This window comes from Prionailurus viverrinus, chromosome A2 (genome assembly GCF_022837055.1).
Source record: "Prionailurus viverrinus isolate Anna chromosome A2, UM_Priviv_1.0, whole genome shotgun sequence".
Lineage (NCBI taxonomy): Eukaryota > Metazoa > Chordata > Mammalia > Carnivora > Felidae > Prionailurus > Prionailurus viverrinus.
In genome coordinates, this window is record NC_062562.1 from 127917164 (window position 1) to 127931771 (window position 14608).

Below are 14608 nucleotides of genomic sequence, written 5' to 3' on the forward strand. Positions count from 1 at the left end.
CCCTGCTTCAAACCCAGGTATGCAGGAAATCAATATGCTTTCTCTCTTTCCCCTTCCCTGAATACCTGATTGAGGGCAGAGAAGGTTGACGAAGGATAGAAAAAACTCTACTTAGGTCTTGAGAATAACTGAATCCTGTCCAGGGACTCCTAAGGGACTGCTTCTATAGTGTAAACAATGTGATTCCTTGATTTCCCTTGACTGTGGGTTCTCACATACACACCCTTATGATCCTGTTGGGGAGACAATGTCATCTTCACATAGAAATTAGGTGCCCAGACCCCCACATGCATAATATTTTCAACAACCACATCTATCTTTTACACAAATAACTATAAGAAACAACTATAACATATCCTCAAAGCAGAGCAAAATATCTATGAAAGTAATTTAAGCCCTGAAAAAACAATCTGCATTACCTTCTTAATAAATGCCACTGAAAACGTATCCCAGGATACTATTCCATGGTCCATCAGCTCAACAAAGGCTGTCAGGGTGAAGGACAGCATGTCTCCAAAGCTGGAAAACACAGAGAAGATTAATGGAGATGGAGAGCTGAGCAGAAGCACAGACACAGAAGTGAGAAAGCTTTAAATAAGTGGATACAGCAGAATTATAAAAGATCATTGAGATACACAGCTAGGCCTCAGGAAACTTCTTAAAAAATGTGAGTCAACGGAAAGGAGGAAGGTGGGTTTTATGGAATAAGCCAGGGCCTCAGTGGGACAGACCTGGGCTCTCAGAGATTCTCACTCTGGTGAACTATGTCATACTGGGCAGTTCACAAATCTCTCTGAGCCTCTGTCTTAGCTGAAAAACTGAATAGTGATACCTATTTAATCACAGGGCTGCTTGTAGAGCACTTAATCACATGTGTAGTATGTAAGCATTCAGTAAATGATAACTTAAAGAAAAGCTTTTCAGCAAATGAAAGTTAGAGTAACCAAGAGAGGGCAATGTGCTTCTTTTATTATTCATGGTATCTAATAATTAGAAATAATTCTATTAAGAGTATTAGCACTTTGCACAGGATTTGAGTGGTGTGTGTGTGTGTGTGTGTGAGTGTGTGTGTGTCAGTGCAGACACACACACAAACACATAGGTACAAATATATATGTAAGTAAGCATATTCATTTCTGTTACCCTGGACAGCATTTTATTAATAGTCTCTATAGAATATCTGTAGAAATAATGACTGTTTGCTATAGACTTGCTGTGATTTGGAAGGCTATAGGAAGGGTCTAATGTTTGAGTTAGAAATCAAAACAGAGATGAGACAAACAGTTCCACCCATGACCCTTATCAGACAATATCCTAGTTTCTAATGCGTTCAAAACCACACTCAACAGACACTCAGAATCTTTTACAGAAACTCACCTCTACTATAAATCATCATCATAATAAACGTTAACTCTCAAGATAAGTACTGTCTTCAAGTACATTGAATTATGCCCATCAGGATTTCTGCATACTATGCAACCTCACAGATTCATGTGCTTGATTTTTAAAAAATATAGTTCAGAATTTGAATCTGTAAACTCATATATACAATTGCTACACTACAAAGTCTCATAGAATGTTTAGATTGAATTTTCCCATCTATTCTCAGTTAATAGTATAGAAAACAGGCTCGTGTTTCTTTTTTGTTTGTTTGTTTGTTTGTTTGTTTGTTTTGATAGAGAGACAGAGAGAGCAAGCAGGGGAGAGGCAGAGAGAAAGGGAGAGAGAGAATCCCAAGCAGGTTCCACAATGTCAGTGCAGAGCCCAGCTCGGGGCTTCAACCCACAAACTAGAAGATCATGACGTGAGCTGCAACCAAGAGTCGGATGCTTAACCAACTGGGTCACCCAGGTGCCTGAGGCTGATGCTTCTTTTAAAACGGCTTCATATGGGGCGCCTGGGTGGCTCAGTCGGTTGAGCAACAGACTTTGGCTCAGGTCATGATCTCACGCTTTGTGATTTCGAGCCCCACTTCGGGCTCTGTGCTGACAGCTCAGAGCCTGAAGCCTGCTTCTGATTCTGTGTCTCCCTCTCTCTCTGCCCCTCCCCCACTCATGTCTGTCTCTCTGTCTCAGAAATAAATAAACATTAAAAAAAAAAAGTAAAATGGCTTCATAATTTCCCTTCTTCCCAGTTCTCTCAGCCCAGCCTCAGTAATGGCCTTGGGAATTCTGCATCACTTTCCAAGCTGTGATGCAAGAAAGAAACCTACAGAAGAGGCAACGGCCCTCAGAAGACCATGATCCAAAGCTCCCAGAGATCAGAGACGATGAGACGCAACAGATAAAAATAGATAAAAATGATTATGTGTACAGATTCAGGAGTCAGATAGCAGTTTTCCCCTCCAATTCTAAGTGGGCAAGCTACTGATACATTCTGTGCCTCAGTTTCCTCATTTATTAAAAATGATGGTGGTGGGGCATCCAAGTGGCTCAGTCGGTTAAGCATCTAACTCTTGATTTCAGCTCAGGTCATGATCTCATGGTTCATAAGATCAAGCCCCATGTTGGGCTCTGGACTGAGCATGGAACCTGCCTGAGATTCTCTCTCTCTCTCTCTCTCTCTCTCTCTCTCTCTCTCACTCTCGCTCTCTTTCTCCCTCTTCCCCTCTCTCTGCTCATGCACGCTCTTTATTAAAAAAAAAAATCAGTGGTGGTGGTGGTGATCACTCAGGATTTCTGGGGAAATAGAACAAGCTACCACACTTTAAGCTCTTCGAACAGTGTGTGGTGTATATATATAGCAACATGTGAGTGTTAGCTATGATCATCATGCAAAAGTGATCTTCTAGAAAGATAAGCAAAGCCCATGATCTTCAAATGTTTGCCTTCAAATATTCTCTGTCCTTGGAGCCAGGGTTGGGGGGGGGGGGTGGAACGCAAGGAAAGCCAACCCATGCAGGCCAGAAATACTTTTTTTCAAAGGCTTCTCTGACTCACAGACTGGCAATACTAGTCTTACAGGGGCCCCTTACATGGCATGCTCCCCAAAATAAGTCCCAAACCAGAAAACTCAAACTTACTTGAAGAACAGAACCAAAAAAAAAAAAAAAAAAAAAAAAGTAGAAGGATGAAAAACGTGTTAAAAAGAGGAGCAAGAAAGGTCAAATTTTAAAAAAGAATTCCAAAAATGACTCATTCTACAGACAATGAATGACAAAATCCAGACATTAACTTGAGTGAAATTAAAAAAAAAAAAAGTAAATTTCATCAGAAAAATAAGAGAGCCAGGTATAAAAACAATTAGCAAGATTTATTAATAGAGTATGTTGGTATCAGTATTACTGTGAAAACATTATTACATAATAATGTATAGTATTAGTAAACAATATTAGCTAATGTATTATTTTACCATATCATTATCAGTAAACACTATTTGCTAATTTATTTTCCTTTTTACTTAAAAGAGCGGAAAACAAACATATAATAGTTGCCATTTGCTTATATCTGGCATGTTAAAAGATCCCAACTGCTCAAAGTCCCCCATATACACGACATTGGAGAACGGCACCCATGGCCTCCATACAGGCAAAACACTGCCTCACTGTTGTCACCAACAGCATGAGCAGTGGGACAGGCAGTGACAAAGGAAAGCACACACTCTTGGAATCAAACTTGTCTTTATATTCCCTGGAGCTAGTTGAGGCTGAGAATAGAGATAGTATTAGTCTTCCTTAACTGCCTTAGAAACAAGAAATAAATTATATTTATGCTCTCTAATTATCTGAAGGAAAAATGATTCTGTCCCCTGCTCAATGGGCCCATAATCCAAGTGGCCTGAGTAACATCTAGGATTGTCCTGCTTCCTCCAATGCTCTAGAACTCTGCCCACAGACTTCTCAGACAGGCTGCAAGGACTTGAGAGAAAAGACGGAGAGAAAGTGTATCATTTGGTTTTCAAATCTCCAATCTGCTTTTGGGGCCAGGATTTTAATCTCCATGGTTGTTAAGGAGGTGGAGCACCATTTCTGCCACTGTGATAGGCCTTTATGTGCTTTGTAGTTTCCATTAGTGTGAACGGTTGGTAAGTGAAAGAAGCTTCTTTCATATCACACACCAAGGTGTCCATGGCAGGGATCGCTCCCTTGGTCCATCTAATAACACTTTATATACATGTTATATTATTGATATTCATATTTTGTAGAAATATTATCTAATAACATTTTATTTATACACATCATATATTTTAACATATATATTTTAACATATTAAACATATATTTAACATATATAAATATAGATATAAAATATATAGAATATCTATAGAATATATTCTATATATCTAACATATTCTATATATTTTATTAGACCATATATAGTCAGTTATACTATAGAACAGAACATATATATTCTAGTTAATATATTCTATATAACATATGTATGTTATTAGATATATTTATACGTTATGTATTACAATATAAAAATATATATACACATGCAAATATAATATAGCATATATATAGTGCATATATAACATAAATATAATTCATTACGACTGGTTGCTGGATGGCATACTAGGTTTCCATGAGGGAGGATTTTTTTTTTTGAAGGAGAATTTTTTTAAAATTCAACCTCAAACCCTCAGTTGCAAGGAGAAGATAGCCATCCTAAAATTTTATTACATTTCAAATCAAGGAACTCAATCACCTAATTTCAAATGATGCCGGTATAAAAGCCCTTATTGAACCCTGACATAGATGTTTAGTCTCACTCCTAGAGGACTTGACTTATGCTCCAAGGAGAGAAGGCAGGAGCCAAGGCTCTGAAATCAATGCCGTGTGCACAAGATCAAGGCTAAAAGGGTTACAAATATAAAACAAGCACATGGCACGTGCAGAAGCACTTTTATTTGTTTGGTTTATTTGTTTTTTATAAAGTGCTAAGCTAAAGATTTTGCAGTACTGACTGCCACAGATTAAGCCGACTGCAAACTACATGCTGGTCGAGAGCTATGTCACAGCCAACACACCATGTGTGCTGGAATGATTCAACTAAATGTTTCTCATCAACTCAGTAGAGACCATCTTCATTCCAACAAAATTCAGCCAATCTTGAAGCATTTCAATTTAAGCTGCTAAATTTATAAAAGAACAGTGCTTCCAAATGTTTTGATTGGGTGCCAGGCAGAAGTGGAGAAGAGATGCGAGTAAAGGCCACTTTTAAAGTTTTTGGTAAGTCATACTCAATATATCCTTAATTCCCAAAGTTAATGAATATAGTTCTGTCCTGCCCTTTGAATTTCTCCAAATGTTTTTTTTTGTATGTGGTAAAAAGTATATACATAAAAGGTTATAAATTTATAAATCACCCTGTAGACATTGCCTTGGCCTTCAGATCATAGCATGAATGTGCCAACGTTCTTTTCACTCCTTTGGTAAAAATTTAACTGTGGATCAATTCTGGAATCTATTCTATTTCTTTGATCTGTCTTTCCCCTTATACCAATATCACACTGTGTTAATAACTTTATAGTGAGTCTTGAAGTCAGTTAATGAAATCCTCCAACTTGGTTCATCTTTGTTGTTTTTTCAAAACTGTTTGGCTACTCTAGGTCCTAAACATTTCCTTTATTTTAAGATTGGTTTGCAATTTCTTTTTAAAAAATAATACTGCACTGAACCTACGTATTAATTTGGAGAGAACTGCTATCCTAACAATGTGTGTGTCTTCCAAGAAATAGTATATTCTCTACTTATTTAGGCCTTCAATTTCTTTCAGTCATGTATTTGTCAGTGAAGAGATGCTACATGTCTCTTGTTAAATTTATTCCTAAAAATTTTATAATTCTTGCCACTTTGTAAATAGAAATTTTAAAAATTTCATTTGGCTATTAATGCATACCTATACATCACTTTTATACACTGATGCTGTATCCTGAAACCTTGCTAAATTCAATTATGAGATCTAAGACTTTCTTTATAGATTTACAATTTTCTACACAGATAATCATGTCTTCTATGGGTTTACTTCTTCCTTTATGATTATTATGTCTTTTATTTCTTTCTTGATTTATTGCTATAGCTAAAAACTCCAACACAATGTAACAGAAGTGCAAAAAGCAAACACATTTGCTTTATTCCCAATCTTTAAAAGGTCAGAAGTTGGAAGGAATTCAGTATGCCAACATTAAGTATGATGTGTTTTTTTGTTTGTTTGTTTTTTAGTAGATGCTCATTATCAGGTTGAGTAAGTTCTCTCTATTCCTAGATTGCTAAGAATTTTTATGAATGGATGCTGGATTTTATGAAGTGCTTTTGCTGTATCTATAAATTATTTTCTGTATCTATTAAGATCATTTTTCTCTTTAAGCCCTCTCCTTTGTTTTACTAAACACTGAATCACAGTGACTGCTTTTCAAACATTGAGTGATTTCTGGGATAAACTTTCACTGGCCACAATGTATTATCCTTTTTATATATTATTTGATTATATTTGTTAATATGCTGCCGGGGATTTTTGCACCAGTGTTCATTAGTCTCATTAGCTGGCACATTTGGTATCTAAAGATTAAAATTTATTGGCATAAAGTTATTCATAACATTCTTTTATTTCCCTTTAATTTTCAGTGTATTCTGTAGTGATATTCCCTCTTTTATTCCTAGTATTGACAATTGGATTTTTCTCTTCTTTTTTCCTACTAAATATTTTCTTTTTTTTTTTTTTAATTTTTTTTTCAACGTTTTTATTTATTTTTGGGACAGAGAGAGACAGAGCATGAACGGGGGAGGGGCAGAGAGAGAGGGAGACACAGAATCGGAAACAGGCTCCAGGCTCTGAGCCATCAGCCCAGAGCCTGACGCGGGGCTCGAACTCACGGACCGCGAGATCGTGACCTGGCTGAAGTCGGACGCTTAACCGACTGCGCCACCCAGGCGCCCCCCTACTAAATATTTTCAAATAATCTGTTCTAGTTTTAATTTTCTCTATTATTTATGTGTTTTCTATTTCACGGATAGTTACTCCTTTTATTCCCTCCTCCCACTTATGTAATTCACACTTATTTATTCTACCTTTTTAAGGTAGAAATTTAGATCACTGATTTTTCTTGACCATTCTTCTTTTCCAACATAAGCACTTAAGGATATAATTCCCCTCTACACATTGCTTTAGCTGCATCCACAAATTTTGTTTTGCTATATTATATTTTATTATCATTCAGTTAAAAATATACTGCAATTTCACCTGGGTGCATTCCTTGACTCCTGGGTATTAAAGAAGTATGTCTTTTAATTTCCAAACATCTGAGGCTTTTCCGCAAATTTATTGTTCCTGATTTAAAATACAATTTCCTTGTGGTCAAAGAATGTAATCTGTATAATTTCAATCATTTGAAAATTCTTGAGACTTTTTACAGCATAGTATATGGTCTGTTTGGTGAACATTACACATACACTGAAAAGAATATGTATTCTGCTATTGTTGAATGTGATGCTCTCTATATAAATGGTGACCCAAGATATTTTACAACGTTGGTCGAATCTTGTCTACCCTTACTGATTTTGCCAGTTTGCCTATCAATGAGAAGACAGTGTTAAAATCTCCAGCTATTGTTAAGGATTTGTCTTTTTTTTTTTTTTTAATTTTTGAGAGACAAAGAAAGACAGAGCACCAGTGGGGGAGGGGCAGAGAGAGAGGGAGACACAGAATCCGAAGCAGGCCCCAGGCTCTGAGCTGTCAGCACAGAGCCCAACACGAGGCTCGAACTCATGGACTGTGAGATCATGACCTGAGCTGAAGTCGGATGCTCAACCGACTTGGCTGGGGCACCACCCAGGTGCCCCACGGATTTGTCTATTTTTCCCTTTAGCTGTCACTTTTTGCTTCATGTATTTTGAAATCTTATATTAGGTACATAAACATTTAACACTTTTATGTATTCCTAATAACGCAACCATGTTTTATTATGAATTATTTTTATCTCTGACAAAATATTGTCTTGAATTGTTATTTTGTCTGCTATTGATAAAACAACTAAGTTTTATTATTATTCGCATTTGGGGCACCTGGGTGACTCAATCAGTTAAGCGTTCGACTCAGGTCATGATCTCACAGTTTGTGGGTTCGAGCCCCGTGTCGGGCTCTGTGCTGAATGCTTGCTCAGAGCCTGGAGCCTGCCTCAGATTCTGTGTCTACTTCTCTCTCTGCCCCTCCCCCACTCGTGCTCTGTCCCAATGTCTCTCAAAAATAAATAAATGTAAAAAAAAAATTTATTATTATTCATATTTACATGTATGTATTTTCAAGTTTTGAACTACATGCACCTTTGTATTTATAATACATTTCTTATAAATGGCACATAGCTGGGTCATGCTTTTTCAAATATGATCTGAAATATTTTAATTGCAGTGATTAGTCCATTTAAATTTAATTTAATTATTGATATGATTAGGTTTAGGCCAATCAATTTATCATCTGTTTTCTGTTTGTCTCAGCTGTGTTTTGTTCTGTTTCTCTTTCCTTACGTTCTTTTCTGCAAATATTTTTTATAGTCCCTTTTAATTCCTCTATTGGATTTTGCATTATACTTCTTTTAGCTTTGTATGGCCATATGCCTTTTAAAGAAATATGAGGGCCACCTGGGTGGCTCAGTCGGTTAAGCATCAGACTTTGTCTCAGGTCACGATCTCACGGTTCCTGACTTCCAGCCCCGTGTCGGGCTCTGTGCTGACAGCTCAGAGCCTGAAGCCTGCTTCAGATCCTGTGTCTTTTTCTCTCTGCTTCTCTCTCTCTCTCTCTCTCAAAAATAAATAAACATTTTTACAAATGTAAATAAATATGAGAAATTTTAAAGACAAAACTGTATTTTGTCTTTTCTAGTTACCCACATATCTATAATTTCCAGTGTTGCTCACTCCTTCCTGTAGAGCCCAATTTCTATCTAATGCATGTCCCTTCAGGCTGGAGAACTTCCTCCATATTTCCTGTAGTGTATGCCTGCTGATGATGAACTATCTTAGTTTTCCTTTATCTAAAAGTGTTTCTATTTCACTTTCATTTTCAGAAGATAGTTTTACTAGATAAGAATTCTGGTTTGACAAGTTTTTTGTTTTTTGTGGGGTTTTCTTTGTTTTTGGTTTGGTTTGTGTGGGGTTTTTTTTTGTTTTTTGTTTTTTTGTTTTTTGTTTTTTTTAAACAAATTATTAAAATATTGTTCTCTGGCCTCCACTATTTCTAATGAGAAATCAGCTCTCATTCTTATTCTTACTCTCTTAATGTAGTTAGTTGTTTTTCTCTGGCTGCCTTCAAGGTATCCTTTTTATCTTTAAACTTCAGAAGTTTGACTATGATGTTTCCAGGTATAGTTTTCTATTTATTCCAGTTAGGATCACTGAGCTTCCTAGCTCTATAAATATATTTTTCAACAAATTTTGAAACTGTCATTATTTCCTCAAATATTTTTCTGGTCTCATTCTCTCTTTCCTCTCTTGCTGATATCACAATTAGATGTATTTTAGACCAATTATTTCTATTTCACAGGTCAATTACCATTTATTTTACCTATTCTTCGGATTGGGTGATTTGAAATGATTCATCTTCAAGGTTATTGTCTCTTCTTCCATCTTCAACTCCCATAGAGTGAATTTTTCATTTTAAGTATTATACTTTTCAGTTCTATAATTTCCAATTGGTTATTTTTTATGGTTTCCATTTCTCTGCTAAGACTCCTCATCTGTGCACTCATTATACTAATACTTTCATCTTCTAATATATTTATAAGCATTGCTTTAAAAATCTCCATTAGAGGGCTCCTGGGTGGCGCAGTCGGTTGGGCGTCCGACTTCCGCCAGGTCACGATCTCGCGGTCCGGGAGTTCGATCCCCGCGTCAGGCTCTGGGCTGATGGCTCGGAGCCTGGAGCCTGTTTCCGATTCTGTGTCTCCCTCTCTCTCTGCCCCTCCCCCGTTCATGCTCTGTCTCTCTCTGTCCCAAAAATAAATAAAAACGTTGAAAAAAAAATTAAAAAAAAAATCTCCATTAGCAGAGCACTTGGGTGGCTCAATCAGGTAAGCCTCCCACTTTGGCTCAGGTCATGATCTCATGGTTCATGAGTTCAAGCCTCACTTCAGGCTCTGTGCTGACAGCTCAGAGCCTGGAGCCTGCTTTGTAATCTATGTCTCACTCTCTCTTTGCCCCTTCCTCCCTCCCTCCCTCCCTCCCTCCCTCTCTCTCTCTCTCTGTCAAAAATAAATAACATTTTAAAAAGTCTCCATTAGCTAATTCCAACACCTGGGTCACCTCAGGGTCAGTTTCTACTATCTGCTTTATTTTGTTCTTAAGAATAGGTCATCTTTTCTTGTTCTTCATTTATCTAGTCATTTATTTTATTTTATTTTTTTTACATTTATTCATTTTTGAGAGACAGAGAGAAACAGAGCACAAGTGGGGGAGGGGCAGAGAGAGAGGGAGACACAGAATCTGAAGCAGGCTTCAGGCTCCGAGCTATCAGCACAGAGCCTGACGTGGAGCTCAAACTCACAAACCACAAGATCATGACCTGAGCCAAAGTCAGATGCTTAACCAACTGAGCCACCCAGGCGCCCCTAGTAATTTTTGTTATATTCTGAACACTGGGAATAAAAGATTGTCAAGTCTCAAAATCCAGTTCTGTTTTTCTGAGACTGTTTTGTTAGAGCAGAAATTAACCTAGCTAGAATCAAACTCCAAATTCTGCAAAGAGCAGCAGTTTAAATCTCTTCTCAATTCTCTCCACTCCCAGTAGATGTTTTTACCAGGTCCTTTGGGGTTCTCACACACATACACACTCACAGATGTACATTCATGCTTCTGATTTGGGCAGATTTTATAAGTGGATCTATATGAACCTGTAGAAATGAGGTCTCCTACCCTCTGAGCTTCTCTTCTTTCACAGATTGCCCCTAATAATCTAGCTGCTCTGCCAGCCCCCAAACTATATCCTCTCAGTAACTTACCAAGACTAAGGCTGACTGCTGCCCCGTGCTAACTGGATGAGCGGGTACCCTCAGGCAAAAGCTACAAACACACAAATCTCATCTGAGACCCATTATGTTCTTTCAAGAACTGACCTCCCTCTTTCTGTCTACTTTGGGGGGTTATCCAGTTCCTTCAAGTAGTTGCTTTTAGGTGTTTTTGTTCACACTACTTTGTCCAGATTTAACCATTTTTATCTGTATTAAGTCTAATTAAGACATTCCACCATTACCAGAATGAGGGCCCTGAGCACTGATTTTGTCTACATTTGATAAATGAAAATCATGGTTAATGCGTAATCCCACTTCCAGCATCCCTACATACCAAGTGATTAAAACTATTGGCAAATAAACTTTAAGAAATTATTTTGGCTTCAGAGCCCCCAACTTCCTCTACATTAGCAAGTTGCATGAGGTTGTTAAAGAAAAACTTGGTTTGATCCCAGCTCCATTACCTGATTTTAACCTCTGCATCAAGGCAATAATTCTCATTATACTGATCTTGTGTGTCAGATATGAGTGTGTAAAAGTAATGAATGTAAACATTGAGACAGTGCCCAGAACAAACTCTCATGAAAGATGGCTTCTGCTTCCATTACCATTAAGTGTTTCCACTATCGCAAACATACATCTCAAAATAACGTTTAAAAAAATTTACCCTCAAATCTCAGTAGTACCTTTTACTTCATTAGAATTTAATAACTGAAGAGAATGTACGCTTTTTTCTATGTGGGAAGGGCAGGGGAAGATGAATGACTTGAGACCAGTATTGAACACTGAAGTGGTCAGAATTTTCTCCGAGGGTTAAAAAATAAGGTGCACATTTTCAGATACTGTTCAGTCTTGCTTCTCAAATTGAAATTATCTGCTTAACAACTTGGTGAAATGGAAATTTGTTCTGCCTACTGTAGAGAGTTTGCTAGGCCCCATTTGGATTCACCCTGTTTAATGGATAAGAAAGGCAGTGAGGGGGGGAAAACTCTAAGAAAGAAGTTCTGAGATCTCCATACACAATTAACATGCAATTCGCTTGACAGATGACTACTTTCTGAGACTCAAAGTAAATAATTTTCATTCCATACTTCAATCCTGAATGTTTTTTTAATGTGTATCTTTTTCATAGTAAGTCATTGAAGAAAATCAAAGACTTTTGACTTTGAACATCACATAGGCCACAAAAAAGGAAGTTTTTGTTTAAAGTAGTACATAAAATTATGCCTAGCCTTGCTCTAGGAAAAGGAGAGCAATTCTGATGTAATCATTTTGTGGCCACAAACATAAAATATCCTTTCTACCACAAAGCAAAAAAATGGGAAATAAATGTTTGAAAAACCTGTTAATAAGAACATGAAACAAAGAATAAAAAATCACTTACTTAAAATATCTAGATGCATAGTTATACAATCAGTCAGAGGACAGGGTTTAATTATGCAAAGAAGAAGGAAGTGTTACATCATCTGTATTAATTGATCATAAATTCTTACCAAGGCTTCATGATCTTCTGCAATTTCTGGTATCGTCTGCAAAATTTGAAAACAACCATGTGAGGAGTATGTTTGAAAGCAATAATTTTTACACAAAGAATATATCTTGAAGAGAGCTCAGGATTAGATATAGGGAAGATTTAACTGCCATGATGTACAAGACTTTATTTATTTCAAAACATTATTCAAAGTACCAAATTGGTATTCTCTAATGATAAGAAACAACCAAAAGGCAGAGATTAAACTACTGCAACCAACCTATTCCATTTACTTGAATAAAGGCAATAAGAACATTCCATTTGGATCAAAATGGGTAAACGTTTGATGAAAAAAAGTAGAGCCCAAAACTAGACCAGTTCTTAAGCATATGCCGAACAATGAAGAAATAATTATCTTTCTTTGGGAAAATGCCCACTAATTCTATTTTCCCTTTTCTTGAGAAAAGATTGCTTCTTTGAAAAAAAGACATCGTAATAGACTCCAATAGTTTTGGACAACAGATGGAACTCTGTGATGGCAGCCTGCAAAAAAGTGTGCAATAGACAAATCTTGTCTGCAAGAAAGGACAATCATGCTTCTTAAAAACCTGGGGTCAAGAAGATAAGGAAACAAGTGATGTTCGTCCTATCAAACCACTTCCCATCCCTCCGGTCTGCCAAATATCTGTGGCTCTAGGTATGTTCTTCCCTGTTTGGAATACCCTTTCCCTCTAACCAACGTGTCCAACTAGCTAAGTTCTACTCCAAATTCACCAGATTCTCGGCTCCTCTGGGAAGCCTCCCTGACCTCCGATTTCCCCCACATGACCAGACTGAAGGTGGGACTCACATCTGCACTCACTGAGAAACACCAGCTGTCTGACTTTGGTAGGGCACCTCACTGTCTTTCCAGCTTTCTGAAGGCAGGGGCTTGACACTGTGACTCACTACTATAATGTCAGGCACATGCAGAGCAGATACTTAGTAAGTGGTTGATGAATGATTTGGCTCTTCAGATGAAGTTAAGTTTCATTTTCATCCACATAAAATGTAACCACTTGAGAAACCTAACTGACCACAAGGAGATCAGATCTAGTCTCTGGTAAAACTGGGGGTCAGGGGTGGGGGTAAAAATGTATACAGCCATCTTCTTCTTCTTCCTCCCATCCCTTTCCTCTGTCTTTAAAAAAAATTAGCTTCCTTCCCACCCTCCTCCTTCAAAAAGCCACTGGGAAGAGTGAAAGTAGTAGGTGGTCACAGGCGGGCAGACCTAGGACACTACTGTCCACTAAAAGGAACTGAGCTCCTTGTAAAAATGACTCCTTGGGGCGCCTGGGTGGCTCAGTCGGTTGAGCATCCGACTTCAGCTCAGGTCATGATCTCAGGGTCCGTGAGTTGTAGCCCCGCGTTGGGCTCCATGCTGTCAATTCAGAGCCTAGAGCCTGCTTCAGATTCTGCATCTTCCTCTCTCTCTGCCCCTCCCCTGCTCACGCTCTGTCTCTCTATATCAAAAAATGAATAAATGTTAAAAAAATTAAAAAAAAAAAGACTCCTGATGGGACTGAGACAAGGAAAGATCTAGATAACCCTGGAACACGTCACTGCACCAGAAAGTAATGAATGCTCAAAAAATAATGGGAAGGGCAGGACAGGTCAGAAGGACAGCCAAATCTGGGACAAACCAAGCACCAAAATAAATAATAATAGTGACAGATTATAGCTTCCTGAATTAAACAGGACTGAATGAGTCCATGTTGTTTGAAAGACTGGTGTGCTGGTATTGTTGTAGAACCAAATCTCTGGGGGAAAACATACCAACCTGATTTACACTGTTTCCCATTTTCTGTGGTGTAACTACCCAAAAGAAAACAAAAACAAAAATAAAAAACAAACAAAAAACTGTTACAGTAGAGACATCTGGAAGGCACTATTATAAGGGTCTTAAGTCAAAGTGAACACGAGTAACAAGACAAAAAGACATCATGTGCCATCAATAGGTTGCAATGAAAAAAAACAAAACCACACACAAACATCTCTAATATTCCAGACAAAGACATATCATATGGGTTTACAACAGGAAAACAATACAGGATAAACATGTAGAAAAAAAAATTCTGTCCCAATGGAAAACTGTACAGTGTCCGTTGCAAACTCTTCTGAATTAGCAGATTCCAGCCCTGTTGTCTCTAAGTTGTAGGTA

At 37.6% G+C, this 14608-nt stretch overlaps 1 protein-coding gene across 5 annotated transcripts in view; it reads right to left on the minus strand.

Annotated features, from left to right (window-relative positions):
• The window catches only part of ELMO1 (engulfment and cell motility 1), a 594484-nt gene that overhangs the window by 351685 nt on the left and 228191 nt on the right, over window positions 1-14608 (minus strand). For all 5 annotated transcript variants that reach the window (XM_047849551.1, XM_047849554.1, XM_047849553.1 and 2 more), the window contains 2 exons: window positions 12431-12466; window positions 420-519 (listed from right to left, as the gene is read on the minus strand). In XM_047849551.1, coding sequence (XP_047705507.1) covers window positions 420-519; window positions 12431-12466 — 136 coding nt within the window. The remainder of the gene's footprint in view (window positions 1-419; window positions 520-12430; window positions 12467-14608) is intronic.